At 38.8% G+C, this 24532-nt stretch overlaps 1 protein-coding gene and 1 long non-coding RNA gene across 2 annotated transcripts in view; one reads left to right on the top strand and one right to left on the bottom strand.

Annotated features, from left to right (window-relative positions):
- The window catches only part of LOC106510313, a 135474-nt gene extending 113202 nt beyond the window's left edge, over positions 1-22272 (bottom strand). The window contains exons 1-2 of the long non-coding RNA XR_002343991.1: positions 22256-22272; positions 21571-21658 (exon numbers count right to left, since the gene is read on the bottom strand). This is a non-coding gene — a long non-coding RNA (uncharacterized LOC106510313). The remainder of the gene's footprint in view (positions 1-21570; positions 21659-22255) is intronic.
- Positions 22531-24532, top strand: part of LRIG3 (leucine rich repeats and immunoglobulin like domains 3) — a 51361-nt gene continuing 49359 nt past the window's right edge. The window contains exon 1 of the mRNA XM_001927828.6: positions 22531-23065. Coding sequence (XP_001927863.3) covers positions 22830-23065 — 236 coding nt within the window. The 5' untranslated portion in view covers positions 22531-22829. The remainder of the gene's footprint in view (positions 23066-24532) is intronic.

The following is a 24532-nucleotide window of genomic DNA, read 5'->3' as shown; positions in this document are numbered from 1 at the left end:
AACCACAGAGAGGGGTTTAAAATACAGGCTCCAGAATCAGAGACCTAAGTTCAAAACCTAGTGCATTTATGAACATCACTTGTGACTTGAGTCCAATTTCTTTAACCTCCCTTGGCCTCAGTTTCCTCCTCATACTATGGCGATAATGATAATAATTACCACATGGTGCTGTCAGGAGGATCACAAATCAAGAGATGACATAAGATGGGCAAAGCTCTTATTCAAGTGTCTAGTGTACCACAAGTGCTGAAAATTATTGGCCATTATAATCATTTCTGTCCTATGGAGTAAAGTTTGCACTCTGCACTTTGTGTTCTTATTGCTGTGGAGTCAATAAGCTTGAGCCTAGCCCTCATTTTTCACTTTATTTACTAACACACTCTTGGGTTTTTCTGCCAGTCATATTCCCCCATCCTTCATCACTGAGAAATAGCCAACAGCCTGAGTGAACAGAGATTCCAATTCAGTCCATGGCTCATCATATCTTGTGTCACCCACCAGACAGAGCTGTGGGCATTTTAACCACTGGATTCACTTTTATGATAATGCATATCCTACCATACTGACATTGAGACTGGCTCCTCTCTACCCAATCTCGAAAAGCAAAACATTTGTTCAGATCATTTATTTTTTTCAAAGAAGTTAAAAGAAGTTACTTTGGACTTTAGCAAACTGAAAATTGTATTTAATTGTCATGATTGAATGTATCCATGTCTGAATTTATGTAAACAGAGCTTTTGTTACCACTTATTTCTCCTAGTTTTAAAGAAAGCTGTGAAATAATATTATTAAATTTTTCTAGTGAATGAGTTCCTGTCAAGAACATCTCTGATATTCCCTGTGTACTTAGTTGATCTTTTCCCTTTTCACTATTTACTTAAAATTTTCCTTTTCACTATTTACTTAAATTTGATCTTTTCACTACTTACTTAAATTTACTTAAATTGATATATGACAACCTATATAAGAGGAGTAAGTGAATGAAAACAAATTATAGTTAGAAGTCACCTACCTCTCCCCCAAATCCATCTCCCCAAACCGTGAAGACAAGCTACATCTTTAGGAAAATCTAATTTTTCCTCTTAGGTAAAATATACCAAAACCACATGCAAATAAGGCATAATATACATGTTAGTATAATGATTAATAACATTAAAATTTTACAAATGTGACAATTAACAGATCATCTGCTTGATCAGTTTGAGAAAATTGCTAGAAAGACTTTTCAGGTTTTCATAAAGAAACCAAGTTTCAAGTTCTTTCTCTTCATTTTCTTTTAAAATATTTCTGAGGTTAATTTCTTAGAGTGGCTGAATGTAGCCCCAAGCATTAAACAATATAATTCAAAAATCAAGTAAGATTGAAATAGTATCTCCATAAAATATGATTAATAATTTAAAAGCAATATTTCACATTTCACCTTAAAGGTTGTATGTTTTTCTCCCAAGGCAATGCATATTTTTAAAATCCTAAAGTAATCCCCACTCATGTAGTTAAGATATGACTTTATTGTTTTTACTATTAAACGGGGAAAAAGTTTTGAGCCATCAAAGGTTGAATGTATTTGATAAAAAAATAAAGCAAGAAATTCAACTATTATCAGTGCAATTTGAGTTGTATAGGCAGTTGATGCAAATTATTCACTCTAAACAGTGACCATCTTCCTCCCTATTCAAGGATTCTCACTTTCCTTCCTTTTAACCACTCTATTTTTTATGATAACTGAATTTCCCACAGGAAAGAGAAGCTCAGAAGTCAGAGTTTCAATGCATGCAAGCCCAGAGTTTATCCATTTATCTCCTGCAGATGGTTAGGAATGAGATGTGTATGTTGAACTTTTTTCCTCTAAGGATATACTCCAAATCATGGAAGCATGAGATACATGTTTTGTGAAATCACAGCGACCCTTACTCAGTGAAATTTGCCCTTTCCAAAGGCACTGAAAAAGAAGTAAATGTATCAAAGTATGAGCTAAAATAAATCTGGTTGTATCATTCAGTGTTTCTTGAAGTGCTGGAGGAAAAGAGCAGCACTTCCAAAGCAGCAAATCCAGGCAGCTGATGTTTCCACTAGTAAAAACATTACTATAAATAGGTCAGAACAATGTTCAAGGGAAAAAAAAAGTTATTTCTTTAAAATACACAGTTGCTTTTAATTATGTTTTTCATCATAATATTTTTATTGTCTGTCACTGACCAAGATTTTATTGTGTGCTATGCAATGCAATAGGAATATAAAAACACTATGTTAAGTCCCACAAAAACTATCTGAAATAGATATCGTTACACTAATTTTACTGATTGGAAACTGAGCCTTAAAATCATTAACAATATTGCTAAAGATCACTCAGGGTTTGAACCCCTGGTCTTCACCACCATGGTATGCTGACCACATCTCTTCTTACATTTTCATGTTCAAAGTCTCTACCATTTGTGCCTAGTGTTTGGCCATTATTCATTAAAAAATACTACTATGACCTATTATTCCATCATTTTAGGTCCAAACAAATACTGTTCAACTTTCCTTAGGAATGTTTACAATAAATTTTTGATTTTTTTTTTCTGTTTTGTGTTTGTTCCAGTAAACATTTCACTTAGGCTCTTCTGGGGGCAAAATTACTTGGTTGGATCATTCAAAAGTTCTTCAATAGTTTTTTTTTCCTCATTTTCTTATGCATTTCCAACAAATGCTCAAAAAATATAAAAGATATTAACAATGACACAATAATAAAAAAAGGCTTAGCCACCTACACCTAAGATCTTTATATCTGTATTTCAAAAAGTTTCTTGAATTTGCTTCTTTTTCTCAAATTACATGACCAAGTTTCCTTACGCATGGAGTATTCTACAATCTCTTAATTAGTCTGCCTAACACTTCTTTAGACCCCTCTGTTTAATCCTGAATACCTCTACTGGAGTAATCTTACCAAAGTATTAGTTAACTGGATTCAACTCAACAACAGAAAAACAAACAATCTGATTAAAAAAGGGCCAGAGGAGCTGAATAGACATTTTTCCAAAGAAGACATACAGATGGCCAATAAGCACATGAAAAGATATTCAACATCACTAATAATTAAGGAAATGCAAATCAAAACCACAGTGAGATAATCTACACCTGTTAGAATGGCTATTTATCAAAAAGGCAAGAAATAATAAGTGCTAAGCAGGATGTGGAGAAAAGGGAACCCTCATCCACTGTTGGTGGGAATATAAATTAGTGCAGCTACTGTGGAAAACAGTACAGAAATTCCTCCTTTATTTTCATTTTTATTTTAATTACTGTAGGAGCTAGATCCAAAAAGATATTGCTACAATTTATGTTACAGAGTGTTCTGCCTATGCTCTCCTGGCTTTACATTTAGGTCTTTAATTCATTTTGAGTTTAATTTTGTGTTTGGTATTAGAGAATGTTCTAATTTCAATCTTTTAAATGTAATTACCCAGTTTTCCCAGAATCATTTATTGAAGAGGTCTTTTCTCCATTGTATATTCTTACCTTCTTTGTCACAGATTAGTTGAACTAAAGTGTGTGGGTTTATCTCTGGACTTTCTATCCTGTTCCACTGATACATATTTCTGTTTTTGTACCAGTACCATACTATTTTGATGACTGTAGCTTTGTAGTATAGTCTGAAGTAAGGGAGCCTGATTCTTCCAGCTCCATTTTTCTTTCTCAGGATTTCTTTGGCTATTTGAGGTCTTTGGTGTTTCTATAAATATTTTAGAATTTTTTTGTTTCAGGAAAAAATAGAAAATATGAACATATCAATCACAGGTACTGAAATTGAAGCTGTTATTTAAAAACTTACAACAAACAAAAGTCCAGGACCAGATGGCTTCAAGGTGAATTCTATCAAACATTTAGTGAACTGCTAATACCTATCCTTCTGAAACTTCCCAAAAACTACAGAGGAAGGAACACTCCCAAGCTCATTCTATGAGGCTACATTACCCTGATACCAAAACCAGACAAAGACACTACACAAATAAAGAAAATTATAGGCCAATATCACTGATGAACATAGGTGCAAAAGTCCTGAACAAAATATTAGCAAACCAAATCCAACACTACATACACCGTAACCAAATGGGATTTATTTATTCCATAGATGTAAGGATTCTTCAATATCTGCAAGTCAGTCGTTGTGATATATCACATAAACAAAATGAAGAGTGAAAACCACAACCACATGATCATCTCAATAGACACAGAAAGAACTTTTGACAAAATCCAACACCCATTTATGATAAAAGCTCTGCAGAAAGTGGGCATAGGGGGAATCTACCACAACAAAATAAAGGCCACATATGACAAACCCACAGCTAACATCATTCTCAAGAGTTGGAAAACTGAAAGCATTTCCTATAAGATCAGGAATAAGACAAGGATGTCCATTCTTGCCACTTGTATTCAACATAGTTTTGGAAGTCCTAGCCATGGAAATCAGAGAAGAATAAGAAATGAAAGGAACACAAATTGAAAGAAGTAACACTGTCACTATTTGCAGATAACATGATACTATAAATAGAAAATCCTAAAGATACTACAGGAAAACTACTAGAGCTCATCAATGAATTCAGTAAAGTTTCATCTACAAAATTAATACCCAGAAATTTCTGGCATTCCTATACAATAACAGCAAAAGATCAGAAAAAGAAATTACAGAAACAATCCCATTTACCATTACATCAAAAGAATAAATACCTAAGAATAAAGCTACCTAAGCAGGCAAAAGACCTGTACTCTGAAAACTATAAGACACTGATGAAAGAAATAGAACAAATAGTTGGAAAGATAAACCATGATTTTGGATTGGAAAAATCAATATTGTCAAGATGACTATGTTACCCAAGGCAATCTACAGATTCAATCCAATCCCTATCAAATTGCCAATGGCATATTTCACAGAACTAGAATTAAAACGCCATATATATATTTTAGAATTAGTTTATTCAAGTCCATGAAAACCAAGTTGAAATTACTTTGAATTTTTAGATAAAATTTGAGAGAATTCACTTTTTCATAACACAACACCTGAGAATATAGTATATATGTCTCTATTTGGTCTTATTTAATATCTTACAACAAAACACTATAATTTTTTCCATAAAAGGCATGCATATTTTGATAGTTTTTTTTTTTTTTGGTTGGTGGTGGTAGTGGTAGTAATTAGTTATTGTTGTTGATTTGGGAGATATTAGAAAAAATTTTTTGTTTTATTTTTATTACATTTCATGATTTTTATAAGTATGTGGATATACACTGAGTTTTGTGCTTTTATTTTGGTATCGAATAAACTTGCGAAACATTTAATATTGGTTGAGGAAATGATAGTAGACATCTTTGGCTTGCTCTGGGTTAAAAAAAAATAATGCTGCTGACATTTCACACTGAGTATGATGTTGACTGTACACTCCTGTGTATGACCTTTTCCAGGTTAAGAAAGTTCAGTTTTATTATGGGCTTGCTCAGACATTGATTCATTTTATCATGAATGAATGCTGAATTCTGTTAAACATTTTTTTACCATTTTTATTGATATAATTAAATATTTTTCCTTTCATTTTTAATACAGTAAGTTATTCTAATTAATTTTTACCATTAAAGCAATCTTGTTTTAATGGATAAATAATATAGTTCATTAATTTTGAGCCTACTTCTGATGAAAGTATGTAAGGAGATAAAACTCATTCCAAAATTTACTTTCATTTCTACCAAAAGTTTTGTTATATAATATTTTTGTAACCATTTATTACTAAATACTTATAATTTTAATTATGATTTTTTGAATCTGAGTTGTTTTAAAATGTGTTTTTAAGTGTTTTACATGTTTTAAGAGTTTGAAACTTAGACTCAAACTTGCTATCAATTTCTAAATTCACTGAATTGTGTTTTAAGAATATAAGCTATATCTGGAGTCCCTGTCATGGCACAGTGGTTAACGAATCTGACTAGGAACTATGAGGTTGAGGGTTCGATCCCTGGCCTTGCTCAGTGGGTTAAGGATCCGGCATTGCCGTGAGCTGTGGTGTAGGTTGCAGACTCGGTTCGGATCCCGCGTTGCTGTGGCGCTGGTGTAGGCCGGCAGCTTTGGCTCTGATTTGACCCCTAGCCTGGGAACTTCCATATGTGGCGAGAGCTGCCCAAGAAATGGCAAAAAAAAAAAAAAAAAAAAAAAAAAAAGAAGAATATAAGCTATATGATATCAATGTTTTGATGTGATGAATCTTTATGCTTTAGAATGTAGTAAGTTTTCATAATGTTCCTTGTGTGCTTGAAAAAAAAAATTTTTTTTCTATTGTGGAATACAATGTTCTTTGGTAATGCTGAACGGATCAAACTTGTTAATTTAATCATACTGTTCAAATCTTCCATACCCTTGCTGATGTTTTTGTTTGCTTGACCTATCACTTACTGAGAGATGTACCTACCATTACTGAGAGATGTACCTACCATAAGATCATCTAGCACAATTTGAGACTATCTTATTAGGCGCCTATAAAATAGAACTCTTATATGTTAGAGATGACCTAAACTCATCTCTAGGAATGCCTCGACTTAAAGTTTAATTCTTATGATAATATAACAACTAGACCAACTTTGCCTTGCTTACCACTGAGTGGTAAGAAAACGTTTTCTGTCCTTTGACTTTAAAGCTTTATTCAAAAGTTTTAAGTGCATATTCCATGAGAAGAATATAGCTGGATTTTTTTTTTTCTGTTTTAAAATTCAATGTGACGTCTTTTTCTTTGTTTTTGTTTTGTTTTGTTTGTCTTTTTTGCCATTTCTAGAGCCACTTCTGCAGCATATGGAGGTTCCTAGGCTAGAGGTCGAATCAGAGCTGTAGCCGCCAGCCTACACCACAGCCACAGCAATGTGGGATCCGAGCCACATCTGCAACCTACACCACAGCTCACGGCAACGCCGGATCCTTAACCCACTGCGCAAGGCCAGGGATTGAACCCGCAACCTATAGTTCCTAGTCGGATTCGTTAACCACTGAGCCACGACGGGAACTCCATGACGTCCTGTTTTTTAATTAGAGTTTCGTTTGTTTATGTTGATTGTGATTACTAATATATTTGGATTATGTCTACATTCTTATATGCTTTCCACTTTTCCTGTTTCTTTTTTTAATCACGGAAATGGGCACCATTATTATTATCATTGAAAATCTAAAAATATAAAATGAAATGTAGTTTGTTTTCACATAGGCCAGATGTACTCATTGCAGAAAACAGGAAAACACAGAAAAGGAACACGAACTTTTAAAATGCAATCATACGTTCCATATTCATTACCTGCACATATACCTGTCCATACTTTTATTTTTCATAGGTCCAAGCAGATTGGTTATAATGAGATTTGTACACATATATAGCATTAAGGTTTTTGAGGAGAAAATTATACTGTTAAATAATATTTAAAGAAATTTTCTTAAGAGTCTAGGATAGATTGGAGGAAAGAGATTAGCATCATAAAATGCAAAACAAAGAGGCTGTTGTAGTTTTCTGAGCATAAGATAAAAGCATGATTAAAGTGCATTTGAGCACTCAGCACTACTTATCCTCGATCAATATGTCACTAAAATAAAAACCAAAAAAAGTCACACTAAGTTTGAAAGCAAATTTTCATACCTCCAGCACTATTAATGAAAGGCATTGTTTTAAGTCATAATTCAAGCATAGCTTAAAGCCACTGAAACTTAGCTCTTTAACAATATCATAAATCAGTTGTGTGAAACAGAAATCAGCCCACCTTTGCAACATCATGACAAGTGATTGGAAGGTGAATTAATCAAAGGTCTGTTCATCTACATGTCGTCAAATTAAATTGGGGCGATAGTTTCCCTGAATGAACCAGTTATTTAAATGCTGCATAAATATAGCCATCGTTTTAAAATTAAGAACTGGCAACATTTCTTTTGAAGGTTGCCAAGTTTGGGGCTATTAAAGGTTGTCCCATCCCAAGAACTTTCCACTTGAAGCTGTCAAAGATCTTTTTTCTTAATTAAGCCAAAATAGCTGGATGTCTGAGCTACTTCCTGATTGCAAATTAAGTGTTTTGGAAACCATTCTACATCTTCCAGGCCTAGAGACCAATCCATGGTGCTCTTCAGATTTATGTGCACTCTAGTAGGCAAAGCAGAAGGAGGGACGCCGCCAGGAAAAAGGGCACCGTGCAGGGAGGCAGGTGTTCCTGGTGGGACTTACCACAGGAGGAACTATGTCCCCGGGGGAGTTTGTGCTGCCATGAATAGTTCCTGTAAACTGTCAGGCCAGCCTTGTTTCCACACTGTGAAGAGCTTTTAGGAAGGTATGCAATACCCATACCTGGCAGAGCTGACATCTTAGTCCCGAACATCCACAGTGCCCTGTCCTGTGCTGATGGCCTCATTCTTCCAGTTAAGGGTTCTGTGTTGTTCCCCAAAAGTGATCACATGCTGCTCTTTGGACTTGATGCTCAGCATCATTTTCATTTTCCCACTTTCCCCATTTTCCCAACTTTTCCTTTTATTCATGTCAAGGCACACTCTTTGGAGCAGTAAAATGCACTAGGTGCTGGGCACATGGCTAGATTCAGGAGATACTGTGATCAATCGTTTGGAAATAATCTGTGCATTCTCCAAACTAATGAATACATGAGCTCAGAAGACAGATGGTGAAAACATTATCCACATTTGCTATTGAGCCTTCAGCCATCCCGGATAACCATCGTTCCCCGGACAATCCAACCCAGGAGGCTTTAGTTTTGCAAGGACTCAGATAAATAGCTCTTCTGAAAATATGGTCAAGTAGGATCCAGACAGACAGATGTCTTGGGCAGAGGCTGCAATCTGCTCAGAGTCACATCACATCAGATTTGTGTGTAGAGGTGAAGGACAACAAATATAACACCTGACTTCACTTTCCCTCCGCTAAATACAGCCACTTATTTTTAGTTGCTCTAGGTGGTGTTTTCCTTTTCTCATTTTGAGAAACTCTCTTTTTTCAATGAAAAGTCAATGGTGAATCACTGAGACCCCACAAGAGAGAACTGTGCTCCATAGAGGACACCTGTGGAGAGGGCCACCATGGCAGTTCCCGCAGAGTGGGTCTTCTGGGCACAGAGCCATCCCCCCCAGGCCAGCTCTGACCTCGGTTACAGTAATGCTAAAGATCTGCTTTAATCCAACCAAAATAAGAGTATGCAGTCCTAAAGCTTTTAAAGAGAAAAAAAAAAAATCTAGTTCTACCTTTGACCCAGGCTATTTTTCTTCAAACATTTAAAGTTCAAAGGCACCATGTGCGTATACTTTCATTTAAAACTAGAAAGTCATTCTTACTGTATTTGATCACCCTCATTTTAATTTGCACACTTGCTTAATAATAAAGCACATACTGGACTTTAGCCTAATATATCATGTACATAATAACATCAGGACCTTTTTTTAAACTTATTAACTAGGAAATAACATAAAATACTGACCTTGTGGTTAAGTGACTTTTGCATCCATTTTAAATCATTACTATGTTGCTAAAGAGTTGCAAGAGTAAGGTTTTAACATGACTCCTGGGAGAATTCTACCAGTCTTTATGGAACACATTGCTCACAGCTGTGGTGAAACAGCCATCGCTAAAAATCACAGCACTTTTTATTCCATGGCAATGACATCATTGGTATAATTTAACCTTAATTCACATGTGGAAAGCAGTTGTCTACCACTCTGAGATTATCCTCAAACTAATTCTAAGGACAGGGGAGAACTGTAACCTAACTTTATGATTTTATTTGCATTCACGATTAATGTCATTTTCCACATATTTTGGATCAGATTCTCAAAGGCCATACTGCTCCCCCTATGATGGTGGCTGATCATTTCAAGATACTTCTTAAGGTAATAGGAAACCACCTTTCCATAAGACCGCTATACTGCACAAGATTTCTCAGCACTTCAACTACCCATATTCACAAGGTTTTTTGCCCCATTAAGACTTCCCATTTAGAAATGTGACAGTGAGGCGGTTAGTACATACAACCCACACCAGTATCCTTGATAATCTTGATGAGGAATCTGAAATTGTACTGGCAACAACACCAATAACACGTGGATTTTTATCGGGTATTTGGGTTCTCATCGGTATAGAATAAGAAAGAAAAAAAATGGAAAAAAAACCTATTATCAAGTCTCTGTTGTCTTATCTGATACTGACTTGTTTCATGACAACTTGAATGTTACCTTGTCTCCTTCTGTTGGGCAACGTTAATTTTCAGATTATTTTACAGGATGAAATAAGCCCCAAGTTGCTTTTCAGTTAATAAGAACTAGCCCTCTCCTTGACTTATTTAATCCAAACAGAAGAAATTAATGTGTTCCGATGGGAAAATATAATCAAGGAGGAAGAGGGAAGGGCCAGGTAAGAGCCCTCACCTGCAAGGAGCTCATTCTGCTCAAGGGAATTATGTGCACCTAGAAACACAAAGCTTCTAACAGTCAGTCCTTTAGGCCTTCTGCCAGGTATACAAACCCTGGATGTGTAACCGCTTTGGGGATGCAGATCTTCCATGTAGACCTTCCATGAAGTTCCATTGATTACTAAGCCCTGGCAGACCTTGTTTTGGCATGAACTTTCAGGGGTAAGTAAACAAGATGAAATTCCCAACCAGCCAGAGGGCTTATACACACACACACACACACACACACACACATACATATATACATATGCATATAACATATATGATTTAATTTCAGGTAGTGCTAATACAAAGAAGAAAATAGGTCTTCTAGGACTAGGAATTACCTGGGGGCAAGCAGGAAAGGGAAGCTATTTTGAAGCTGTGGTAAGAAAAGTTTCTCTGGGAGGTGAAATTCAAGCAAAACCTTAATGTGCTAGAGAGGGATCAGGGAAACATGGTCCAGTCCAACGAACAGCAACTGAAACCATCCTCAGATAACAATAAACTTGGTATGTTCCAGAGATAAAGGGAGAGGGAGCAAGTGTGGTATTGCCAGAGGCAGAGGGGTTCAAGATCGGTAGAGTTGTGGGAGTGAAGGTGGGGAAGAAAGCAGATCCTGTGGGGCCTCATGGGCCCTGGGGAAAACTTCAAATTTTATTCCAAGTGTGAGAAAACCCATGGGATGATTTTGAGCAGGAGAGGAGAGGAGAGGAATCCCGTTTAGGTTTACAAAGAAGATTTGGGCTGCCTTGTGGAGAACTGATGACAGAGATGCGAGAGTGGCATCAGAGATTGGGTAAGAGGCTCTACCCTGAATCCACGGGAAGGACAGTGAGGGCTGGAATAGGGGAGAGGAGGGAGGGGGGTGCTGAGACTCAGAGAATCAGCACACAGTCTGAAAATAGAGCTGAGGCAGGAGGTAGGCTGGAGGCTGTCAGAGAAAGAGAAGAGTTGAGGAGGGTCAGAGGCTGGGTGAAAGGCAGTGCTACCAGCTGTGACAGGTATTCAGGGACCACCGTCAGCCCTGTCCGGGGCCTCAAAGACTCAAGGAGCTCTCACATCATGGGGAGGAAGCCAACACACACACACAGTCACATATCCGCTGACAAGTGTTGTAAGAGAAATATCCTCAGGAATTTCCTGATGTCTGGATTTTCCATAGCTTTTATTTAAGCACTTCTTTTTGGCCTCGAGCGTAGACAACTAAATACTGCGGCCTGGCCTGTTGGATCTCTGGTATTTCAGTCCTGGCTAACTTACAAATCTGTACCACAGCATATTCTTTAGTGTTCTTATCATCTAAGTATCTATTGCTTAGCATCATGGAATGTGTTCTCCTTGTCCCTGTAAACATGTGAGAAACTATCCCTCTCTTCTCCAAATTCCCATACTGGTCCCAGGCAATCATGATCACACAAGACAGAATCAGTGTCTTTTTCTGTGCTCCTTCAGATTCGTCTGTATTCGACAGAGCAGGATAGGAAGAGAGGAGTTCTATGCCCTCCTGGTAAGAGTTTCATCATCCATGGAAAGAAACCATAAGCAAGGCTACATGGTAATGGGAAAATTACTCCCCCACAAATCCAGAGAAGCAAACTGCAGATTCTCAAATTCAAGAGGGTGTGTTAAAATGCAGAGGACCAGAACCCATCTCTAGAATTTCTGATTCACTAAATCAGGAAACAGGTCAAAGAGTCTTTATGTCAATAATCCTCCCCTATACGTCATGCTAGAGTTATACCGACTACCTTTGGAGAAATACTATCAGCTATTAATTGCCTCATTTGACCCAGTGCCTTCTAAATGGTAGATGGAGGAATTATAGCTAATATAAAGTTTTAGAATTAAGGATAATAAAAGGTGAGAGAAATCTTGATTCTCTAACCTAAACCTCCTTTTATTCTTTTAAATATCAGAATTTTCAGAAGCTGATTGCTCTTAATTTCAGATCTAGTCACATATAAAACACATCTTAGTTCCTAAATATGGATGATCTTAGGATATTTCAGTTATTCTTTTTTTTTCAGTTATTTTTAATGAAGCCAAGCATGCTACATTTGAGTGATTTTTACAAAAACTGATTTAAGAAAAAAATTTTTTTTTTTTTTTGCCTAGGGCAAAACTTTTAGGAAGAGACTTTGTGACTGCAATCAGTAATGTTCAAATTATGCATAATTTTGTTTCCAACTTTCTCATCTTGCATCACAAGAAGTCAAATATAATTAACAACCAGATGGAGAATTTGACCCTCACTTTGAGAGATTTAGCATGTACCTTCATTAACACTACAGGGAAAAATTCAAAATGACAAGGGAAAAAATCTATAGGACATTTTATTGTTCCCCTCCCAAGCATCTGGATTTTGATGAATAATCACAAACTTCAGGAAAAAACTCATCAACTTCTAATGCTATAGAATCCTTTTAGGACAGACCTATCAGCATTTAATGTAATTAATTATTCATGTTTCCACTGACTTCCTTATGTGTATTTTCATTAAGCGAAATAAAGGTTTAGTCCAAAGTCCTGTTTTTAATACATGCCTGGGCTTTAAATTTTTTTTAACCAGTACATTAAATAATTTACTTTTCTGGGACAAACTATTCAAATAAACTTTATTTTTAATAACATTTAAGAAATATCTGAAAAAAATCAATACACTTTTATATGAATTATTTTTGTGTAAAGTCTCATAAAATCATAGATGAGAGCTCTAAATTCATTTTAAAATGAATTCACAACTTTTAACATAGGTTAGCGTGTGCCTCTAGCGCTTCCTCTTATAATATCAGAAAATATAGATTTTTATTTCTGATGTCTATGATGTTATTTATAATAAAATTTATTTGTCACGGTATTGATGGCTTAGTAAATATAAACTGAGATAATGAAAGTTACTACCTTATAACTTGAGTTGGGTCTTTGAATGTGAATAAGACTCTAACTCATGCATGACTGAAAGGACTTGGCCAAGAGCCCTAAAGAAGGGAAGACTCTGAGTTGTTTCTGGAACAATGGATTTGAAGGGCAGCTTTTTCTAAAAGCTGTTTGGGAGTCTCTTTATGTTACAGATACAGAAGACAGACTTGTGGCTGCCAAAAGGGAGAGGGACGGGGAGTTTGGGGTTGGTAGTTGCAAACTATTACATTTAGATAGATATGCAGTGAGGTCCTACTGTACTGCACAGGGAACTATGTCCAATCTCTTGGGATAGACCATAATGGAAGATAGTATGAGAAAAAGAATGTGTATATATGTACGACTGGCTCACTTTACTGGACAGCAGAAATTGGTACAACATTATAAATCAACTATACTTGAATAAAATAAAAATAAAAATAGAAACAAAAAAATTAAAAATAAGACAAAAAATAAAAGACACCATGGGTATAGTTTAAATGTAGATTGTAAAATAAAAACCTGTTTGGGGTGGGGGAGAGTTGTTTGGGAAACTAGAACTCAGAGCTAGCCAATTTGGGACATTAAAAAAAAAATTTCTCCTTATACCATGTAAGAGTCAGAAAAGCCAAAAAGACAACTTACAGAATGGGAGAAAATAGTTTCAAATGATGCAACTGACAAGGGCTTAATCTCTAGAATATACAAGCAACTTATACAACTCAACAGCAAAAAAGCCAATCAATCAATGGAAAAATGGGCAAAAGACCTGAATAGACATTTCTCCAAGGAAGATATACAGATGGCCAACAAACACATGAAAAAATGCTCAACATCGCTGATTATAAGAGAAATGCAAATCAAAACTACCATGAGATACCACCTCACACCAGTCAGAATGGCCATCATTAATAAATCCACAAATAACAAGTGCTGGAGGGGCTGTGGAGAAAAGGGAACCCTCCTGCACTGTTGGTGGGAATGTAAACTGGTACAGCCACTATGGAGAACAGTTTGGAGATACCTTAGAAATCTATACATAGAACTTCCATATGACCCTGCAATCCCACTCTTGGGCATCTATCCGGACAAAGCTCTACTTAAAAGAGACACATGCACCCACATGTTCATTGCAGCCCTATTCACAATAGCCAGGACATGGAAACAATCCAAATGTCCATCGACAGAGGATTGGATTCGGAAGAGGTGGTATATATACACAATGGAATACTACTCAGCCATAAAAAAGGATGACATCATGCCATTTGCAGCAACATGGATGGAACTAGAGAATCTCATACTGAGTGAAATGAGCCAGAAAGACAAAGACAAATACCATATGATATCACTTCTAACTGGAATCTAATATCCAGCACAAATGAACATCTCCTCAGAAAAGAAAATCATGGACTTGGAGAAGAGACTTGTGGCTGCCTGATGGGAGGGGGAGGGAGTGGGAGGGATCGGGAGCTTGGGCTTATCAGACACAACCTAGAATAGATTTATAAGGAGATCCTGCTGAATAGCATTGAGAACTATGTCTAGATACTCATGTCACAACAGAAGAAAGGGTGGGGGAAAAACTGTAACTGCAATGTATACATCTAAGGATGACCTGACCCCCTTGCTGTACAGTGGGAAAAAAAAAAAAAAAAAAAAAAGAGTCAGAAAAGCATAAAATTAGCATTAGCTAATAAACCAAAACTAAAAGAAAATTTTGCTACCACATGTAAAGTATCTCAACAATTGAAATATAATCTCTAGTATCAACATTTCATTTCTCTGGCCTTCTTGGATCACTTGTATCCCATTCATGGTTCCTTGAATTAGGTACAGCCCCAGACAAAATTGCAAAAAAAAAAAAAAAAAAAAAGAGAAAGCTAAGCCTGTTTCCCCTTCTACATCTTCTTCCTTTTCTGATTACCAACTAGGTTCTCAAGGAAGCCTTGTGTAGTTTCATAGAACATTGACCTTAAAATGCTACCTTATGCAACGCTCTTGGAGGTGGAGTGTACTTTAGGGAGACAGCCATGCCTGAGCACATGCAGTTAACCTCTAATGATGAGATTCCAAGCACCACTCTGATATCTAAGAAGGGGCATCGACCTTTATAAACCGGAACCTAAAGTGACTGGTTCATATATCTGCATAAGGCAAATATTTTCTCCCAAAATTGATTAGTGCAGAAAGGAGGGAAGAAGGAGGGAAGAAAAGTAGAGAGAGTGCCTGCAATCAATTACCTTTAAGAATTTCCACAAAAGTTCCACAACTTTCCTTACTCATCCCAACCCACAGACTGGAACCCCCTTCTCTGGAGCATTAAGGAAGACCTTGGGGAATGCTTGTTTCTTATGACACTAGTGGAGTCAGACTGACTGGCTTTGAATCCCAGCTCTAGCAGAGACATATTCCTTAGCATCTCCAGACCTCGATTTCCTTATCTGGTAACACATGGAGGATACCTTATGAGATGCTATGGGATGGTTCTAAGAAATAACTGAGTTAAGGCATATTGAGTATTTAGAGAATAGTAAGAATAGTGAGAGTCTGACAACTGACAAATATCTTCATTTGTGGAACTGTAAGAGTCTCTTACTTTCGGAGTTCCCGTCGTGGTGCAGCAGCTAACGAATCCGACTAGGAACCATGAGGTTGCGGTTCGGTCCCTGGCCTTGCTCAGTGGGTTAATGATCTGGCGTTGCCGTGAGCTGTGGTGTAGGTTGCAGACGCAGCTCGGATCCCGAGTTGCTGTGGCTCTGGCGTAGGCCGGTGGCTATGGCTCCGATTAGACCCCTAGCCTGGGAACCTCCATATGCCGCAGGGGCGGCCCAAGAAATAGCAAAAAGACAAAAAAAAAAAAAAAAAAAAAAAAAAAAAAAAAAGTCTCTTACTTTCGCCCCACCATACTCATCCATACCAGGCAAATAAACAGAAAGAAGACAGTTCTGATTCCTGTGAGGGTGTCAGAGGAAGAGTAGTACTTGGGAGAAAGAATTAAGAAGAACCACAATTATTCAATTTGCAAAAAGGAAAGCTAAGGAATATTTCTGGTAAGAGTTTCTCTGTTGCCCAGAAGAAGCAGAAAAGCTCAAACAGCAGCAAGGGAGCAGGAGGAATTCATGTATGTGGGTTCTAAGGATGAATGCTCAGACCGAAAAAGTTGTTCAAGTCTGAAATCACTACAGTGGGAGTGGAGGCTGCCTGCTGCAGACATGGTTGTGCCCTGGGGCAAGCAGATAAGCAAGGTGCCCTTGAAAGCTTCTTCAGGCTCTATATCAGTATTTCCCTGGAAATCTTTTTGTGTGTATGTATAAACACAACAGAAGCGTGTAAAGCTCTGGACTAAAAACTTAAGATTTTTAGCAGGAAAGTATTTGTACTGCCTTCATTGTAAGAGGAGCACAAAGTCACACTAAAAAAAGACTCCATATAACCAAAATCCTTCTTCATTCTCTATTTGAAAATACTTAGGCAGAATGATTTTTGTGAGTTCTGTAGCTTGATAGGGTTTCTTGGTTTGAGAAAAAGAAACAGAATTAAGCAGAGAACTTAATTTTGAAACTATTCATGACAAAGTCACCTTAATAATTTGATAATCAGGCCTGGGTAAATAGCCAATGTGTAAGAGAATGAAACTATAAAAAAAAAAAACCAATAAATAACTCAGTTATGAGTGCTCTCTTGGTTTGGAAATGCAAATTAATTCTTAGAGTAGTGTATAGGCCAACTGTTCCTCCAAGAAGTGGGAGAAAAATATTCTGCAGAAAAGTTCCCAAGAGGGATATATGTCTTTTTAGTAAATATACCTAATCATTCTTTTTGACCTCATGGCATAAATCATAACAAATTGAGTTATACAGTAACTTTTTGAAATGCCTTAATGAAATTCCTATTTGAAAGCTCAGGAACTGTATGCTGTCATAAAACAGAGTTTGAAGGTCTTACATGAAGTTATAAAATGGTTTCTGTTTGTTTTGCATCTTAACATTATTTTCCTCATGTTACTTAGGACGAATAGTTGAAGGTTCATTTAACTCCATCATTCCATTGGTCAATAACCCCAGCAGAAGAATGTTTCTGTAGTTAACTCACTCTATCTCCCTGAATAATGAAAAGAAAACAGCAATTTTGGGGTTAGGTAATAAGAATTAGAATCCACCTGGGACTTCATAGTGTTTTACAGGTGAGGAGAATGAAGCATCAACTTGTTCCGTCAGCCAAAGTCACACTGTTTCTGACCTCAGTGTCAGACTTCTGACCACCCTGCATCCTCTAAACAACTTCGCAAGCATTTGGATTTCTGCATTTCTGATGGGGTGGCCTATTTTTTATGTGTTGAAATTCCCAGGGGAGTTAAGATGGCTGTTGGCAATCTTGACTGCTGTGGGGAGTTACTGCTGCTGGCTAGAGAAAAACATGGGCCAGTGTTGGAAGAAGAAGAGGAAATAATAGCCTGAGGTCCTTAAAGAAGTGGAGAAACTGAAGACCACACACAGAAAGGATCTACAGATGGGAAAGGACACTCACCATTGAGGAAAATCTGGTGGGGTCACAGCCACTCTGAGCCTTCACCCATTCCCCACCCTGACCCCAGGGCTCACAGCTCCCAGCAGCTCTAGGCTCCACCAAGGTGATTTCCAGTTTTGTCCACCATACAAATTTTCCTCAGAGCACGCATTATTCCATTGGTGACTTCAGCAATGAGAGAAATAAAAGCTAGCATATGCGTTTAAGTTATAGCAAGCAAACATACAGATAACTGTTTTCAATTCAAGTGATAACGGCACAGTTGGCCAACGTGAGAGAAACGGATGGTAGGCTATCTTCATTTTTCTAAATATTATCTAAAGAGTTAAGTCATGTTCATTGCAGGGGTTTTGTAAAGTAAGATTCTACTCTCGCGCTCTGTAAGCTAAGCATTGCATTTCTTGTGAGAAAAGGGGGTTATCTATTTCTTCTAAAATGCCTTAATGAATGGGAAAAGATATGGTTAGGTTACAGAGTACAGCAACATTTGCTTTTGGCATCATTATCTGGGGATTTTTGTGCTTTTCTTCCTCCTTTGCCTTATCTCTTTTCCCTTTTCACAGTTCACACTTACACAAACTGTGTCATTCATTGTAATGATAAAGCAAGTACTGAGTGTTTAGCTTTCATTCTTGTCCTTGGATGTTAAAACTGACAGCTTAGCACCTCTATTACTTTTTATCAGTGAGTCATTGCCCTTGCCAGCACTCAAGATAAGACAGTCTCACACTTGCTGGAGGAAGAAAAAAAAAAAAAAAAAACAGGAAAACTGAAAAGAGCACAGGGGCTGGGTTTACTAACCACAGAATGGACGGTAGGCGGCTGTTTTGAAAATGGATGGGCCTTGCCATTCTCCAGGACAAAGTTATAAATGAGAAACCGTCCACTGTGATTTAGGTCATTTCCAATGGAGAGAGTCCATTTTCAGCTACCTGGGTTAACCAGTAAAAACCTCTAAGGAATAGAGAAATTCAACACTTGATCACATTTTAGTCCAAATGTTAAAAGACCCATATTCAAAATGAATCTGATCACCTCACACTAAATCCTTATTTGTGAAAGATTAGCCACAAGAACTGAGAATTACTCCCATACTGTGTGTGTGTGTACCTAGAAAAACTACACCATGAGAGGATCGGAGAATTCAGTGACACATTAAAGCTGTTTTTTGGGTATGGGTCACTGTTATTCACTGATAAATTTGGGTAATTAAACAAAATTGTACGTTCCTTTTCCCACTCTAATAAGACCATCTTTCCTGGCACTGTGCCTTCATTCCTATTGTTTAGGTACTAAAAGAAGCTGCACGGGGCTATGAGAGACCTGGCATTATGGGGGGCAGGGAAGACAGCCCATGGAAGCTCTGCCCTGTAGTTTAGAAGGGTTTGGGAAGTTGGCAAAAATACAACATTGATTTAAAGTTCCCATGCAGGACTAGTTCCTATTTCTATTGACTGCATGGCTCAGGATATACTGAGATGGAGAACAGCCATATTTTAACGTGTGATATATCCTTTCCACATCATTGTAGTTCACTTTCTCAAAAATCATGTGAAGTTCTGAGTAAGCACAACAAGCCACACCCATAAAACATCCTCTGCTAATCAATTCTCACTTGTGACAATGTTAAAGTGGAGCAAAAACTTAAAGATGCTTGCAAAGCAATCTGTGTGAAGAAATCGCCTAGATTTCTAGTTTCTACCCAGTTCTTACAATTGTCTCACCCAAATCTAATCTGATAGTATTGTCTTAGTGATTACCCGTAAAGAATCTTTCCCAAGCTTCAACTTCATTATCATAGAAATGAAGTTACTTTCTGGTTGCACTCCTATTTATTTGGCTGATGCAATATTTAATTTCATCATATAATTATAGATATAAGCACGTCTGGAAGGAACTACAGTGAGTAGGAGCAAACATGCAAAGGTATACTAGGGAAGGGCTGGGACCCACTAGACTTCAGCTAGTTTTAAGCATTAGTCCATAAATCTTAGAGAGGGAACACAGAGTGACAGCTAATCTAGTAAACTGATAGATGGAAATCAGATAAGAGCATGTTTACTGCATTCCCATTTTATAGATGAAGAAACTGAGGTGCTGAAAACTTAAGTAACTTAGTCAATACCACATAGCTGGTAAAACCCTTAGAGGATATACAGGATGCATGGTTATGGTGAAAGAATTCTAAGCATTAATTAGGAAATGGTAGAGGGAAAACGGCTAACTACAAATTGCAGTGAATCCTGGATGGCTGGGAATACATTAGAGGGATAGCTAAGTCAGGACTCAGGGAAACCCTCTAAAAAAAAAAAGACGGTGCTAAAGACAAAATGCCAGCCAACCAGACAAAAGGGGCAGAGAGTGATCTGGACAGAAGGAGGGCCCAAGGCAAAGAGCACAGTATGGGAAGAGAACTGCAAGTAGGTCCTAGAGTAGAGGAGCAAATAAAATGAGTGAAAGAGGTAAGTGGAGGCCAAGCACACAAAAACGCTGCAGAAGCCACTCTAGAGAATTTCAACTACTTTGAGGACAATGGGAGGCCGAGAAAAGAAACAGTTGAGTCACAGGATCAGATGTGAGCTTTGAGGAAAATTCCTTGACGGCAGCATGGAAAAAGCACTGGAATCCCAGATACGAAAGAGGCTGTGGCAATAATCCAGCAAGAACTGATGATGGTCTGAGTTTGCATAATGTCTCTGACAATTGAGAGGAGATATATTTACTTGCCAGCTTCATTAGGACTTGCTAATTGATTGATTGCAGAGGTAATGGTGTGAATGAGGAAATGTTAAGAGTCATCAAGATCCTCCTGCAGTAGTCCTCTGAATGGAGCCCAGTATCATTCCTTGAGATAGTGAACTCAGGAACAAGAGGAGTAAGGCTCAAGGGTAGTGAAATTTAATTCTAGATATGTTGCATTTGCGCTTCCAATTTCAGACTACCTACCAGTGGTTGAATATACTACTAGAGGTTTCTCCTAAACTGTGTGGTAAAAATCAGCATACAGGTGTAAATGGAATTCACAAAAGAAGATGAAATAATATAAAGAGAGACTAGATGGAGAAAGAAAATGAGCCAACCCACCCCTAAAAGGTAGCCAATATCTGATGGCAGCCAATCTCTGTCACATGGGTGACATATCAATGAGCAAGCCACCCTATTTATGGCACCATACTTATATAATGGCATGTGTATGATGGTATGTTTCTTCTTTTTAAAAACTTCAGCGCCCCAAGCCTGATTTTCCTCATTGCGATAGATGACAGAGATTGAGCTGGAAAACCCATGCCATAACTGAAGTGTGCCTTGACCACTCCCAAGCAGGCAAAATAATCACTCAAAACTGAAGTGGCCTCATTACAAATATTTTCTAATTGTACATCATCATCAAAAAAAAAAAAAGTGGTGGGGTGGATGTTAACAATCGTTGGAAAGAGGATGGGATACCATGTCTAAAGTGGTGCGCTTCAATTACAAAGTTGAGTCTTTTCTTACCCTCATGAATCAGAGGGTTTATATGAGTAATTTGCTACAGTGGAAATCAAGGGCATGAGTTGAAGGCTCAACTCACTAAGCCATCTCCACTCCTCAATAATAAGCAGTTTAAGCAGCCCCAAGGGATACTTTGGCAGACAGCACTGGAGAAACAATGTGTGGAAGTCAAAGTTTAAAATAAGCTTTTAGGTTTTGCAACAAATAAGTTACCTTCTCTGGGTTTATTTCCTCACCCAGAGGAGGAGGGCCATCCCAGATGATCTCTGAGGTCTCCATCACTTCCTGTAGCCCCAGTCACCTGCAGGAGTAAGTCAAAGCACAGACTTCACTACAAGTCCTATAGGCCTGAACCCACCTCCACCCCACGGAGAGAGAAGGCAAATACTACTTCTAGTCTGGTAGCATTCTCAATCAGGATTTGTCATCACTCAAAGCACAGGAGGACCATGGTGCATATATTAATTTTTACTCCAAGGTCCTTGTTTTCATTTGGCTTTGAAATATTACTGTGGCTACTTTTATTATTTTTACCTACTGCATGCAATCTATGATTGCCATCGCGGTTTATTAGTAGGTCATTTCCCATAATTTCCCCCCAGCTCTATCCAGAACACTACTGCTAGCTATTTGTAACTTAATATACCATTTCCAATACCATGAGTTTTACATTTTATTTTTACTTTTGGAACTGACATACGGGGGAAAAAAGACCCACCGATATTAAAAAAAAAAAAATCTGTATTTTCATTTAAACCATTGTTTCCCCTGTGAGTGGTAGGATAATTTATACTTATTTTAAAATTTGGAATGAAAGGTTTCCTAAAAACTGAACTTTACTCCCCATAAGGGTCCCCAAACACTTGCAACTCCAAAAGCTGGCCTAGTATTTGCTCACTTGTTTGCTCATTCCCTCCTTTTTTCTCTTCAACTCCATTTGATATATGTTTCCCAGGACGTAGTTGAGACTTCTGGCCCGAGAGGCTGGAAAATATAACTCCGAATTTCCTACAATCTCAGCTCCACTTTCTCCCGCGCTCGGGCCTGGGGCTGGAGCCTTGTTATTGTCACGTGGCCTCGGGATGACGGGCCCTGCCAGCCAATGGGCGTGCGCGGACCTCGGCACGCCCGCCCCTCGGCTCCACTGAGCCTGGACTTGGCGCTCAGCCGGGAGGAGTAGGCGAAAAAGTTTCTTTTGCGGGCGAGAAGGGGCCTCTGTGCGCGGACGCTGCTCTTCCTGCAACTCTGCTGCAACTGGCCGTTCTTTTCGGTTTCCCTCTCGCTGCCCAGGGTATGAAAGGGCTTTGCAGCCGGGACTGAAAAAAAGGAGATTTTACCTGGGAGCGTGAGAGGAACGCGTGCACACGCGGCCCAGAGCTCGGGCGTCCACTCTCCCGCTGGAAGTTGGTGCAGGGCTCCGAGTGCGCGCCGGCTGCGGAGCCCCGGGCGGAGCGAGAGGCCGCAGGACCTCGATGGGCGCGCCGAGGCTCTGCGCGCCTGCGGCGGCGCTAGGGTTGCTGCTGTGCACCGTGCTGGGGCGCGCAGACCCGACCGAGGGCGGCAGCCATCCGGCGCTAGGGCCGCCTTCGGGGGTCGCCCCGGAGCGCCAGTGCCCCGCTCCATGTCGCTGCCTCGGGGACCTCCTGGACTGTAGTCACCAGCAGCTGGCGCGCCTGCCGGAGCCGCTCCCGTCCTGGGTCGCTCGGCTGTAAGTATTATTTCTGCGAGCGGAGAAGGACCCTCCCTAGATTCAGGACTGCAGGCGAGGGGCCAGGATGCTCGGCGCGCAACGACTTTTTCCAGGGCAGCTCCTCTAGGGCCCAGGCCTCGATCAGCGTTCCTCAGGGACGGAAAAGCAGCCTACCCGGCCTCAGTCTTCCTCCATCCCCCCAGGGCTCGGCGGTTAGTGCAGGTGGGCCCTGGGCGCGCCCCTCCCGGCCGCAGGTGGGCGAGGGGACCGAGCCACTGACAACTCCAGAGGGCAGAATCGACATCTTGCGCCTGGAGCTCGCCCGGGGGGCTGAGATGCGCGCCCCGCCAGGCCGGGGCCGGAGAGGTGGCAACGTTGGACTGACCGGAGTTCGCTCTTCTTACTTTGAGAGTTTGATCTGGTGGCTCAAGTATAGTTTCTAAAAGGTTCAACCACCTTTCCCGTACCCAACTAGTAATCGAACGCTCTCCTTTAGTTTGCGAAGCCCCTCAGCAGAGTTTGATCACTGTCCTTGCTATGGTAGATGCCTTCTGTTGTTCTTTACCATGGGCTTATTTGGCGTTTGTAAATTCCATAGAGCCCCTTCTTCGACCAAACTGTAGCACATCCCCGTTCCGGTAAGAAGTTGGCAAGACTGATTGAGTAGATATGGAATGGAAGGAACTATGTTTTTTAAGAACTGAGAGCGTGATTTCTGTAGCTTATCGGCACGTCCAGAGGGTTTAGGAGAGAGAGCTAGGTGCTGTTATGCAAGTTTTTGGATGCTAGCTGTGAAGTCTGAAAACCTGAAATCACTGCCAACTTCGTGGAAGAACAAGGAAGAAAATGTAGTTTAGTTGGAAAGGTTGATTCTTTCTAGATGTCATCTCCTTATTCTCTCCCAGCCCTCGTTTTGTTAAAATTGGAAGACTGGTGCAAAATGTAAACAATCAAAACTCGTGTTCTTTCTTGCTTGCTTTCCTTTTTTCTTTCTTTTTTTTTTTTTCTTTTTCTTTTCTTTTTTTTTTGGGAAGTAGTTATCTTGGTTTAAAAGAAACAAAAGTGCAGTCCATCCTTAATCTGTAGATTTGGGCCTTGCAGAATTGCAGTGAAAATTCTAAATTCTTAAAACAACTCTAGTCGACTCTCCTAACATCAAAATACTAGTGGTAGGAAGTTTGGTCAGATAGTTTAAGAAATTATGTTTTTAAATCACTGTGCTAAACGAAGTCTTTATTTGTGAATTATAGACCATCAAAAGCATATTCTTTGTGTTTACAGACCTTGGTTTCATTAAAAAAATAGAATTAGAGAGTTTTAGATTAATATGTAATCTTTTATCATGGGATGTCTTCCTTAGTAGTTTTTATTACAATTGAAGAAGGAGATAAGGGCTTTAACCTAAAGCAGGAAGACTTTCAATTAGTTGTGACTAATTCTGTTCAATTGCCTCTTGTGGGGGTCATGCTGCCTTATTCATGAGAT

Source organism: Sus scrofa, chromosome 5 (assembly GCF_000003025.6).
Source record: "Sus scrofa isolate TJ Tabasco breed Duroc chromosome 5, Sscrofa11.1, whole genome shotgun sequence".
In the NCBI taxonomy this organism is placed as follows: Eukaryota; Metazoa; Chordata; class Mammalia; order Artiodactyla; family Suidae; genus Sus; species Sus scrofa.
The sequence above is the reverse complement of the archived record's forward strand: the minus strand, read 5'-3'. Positions and strand labels throughout refer to the sequence as shown.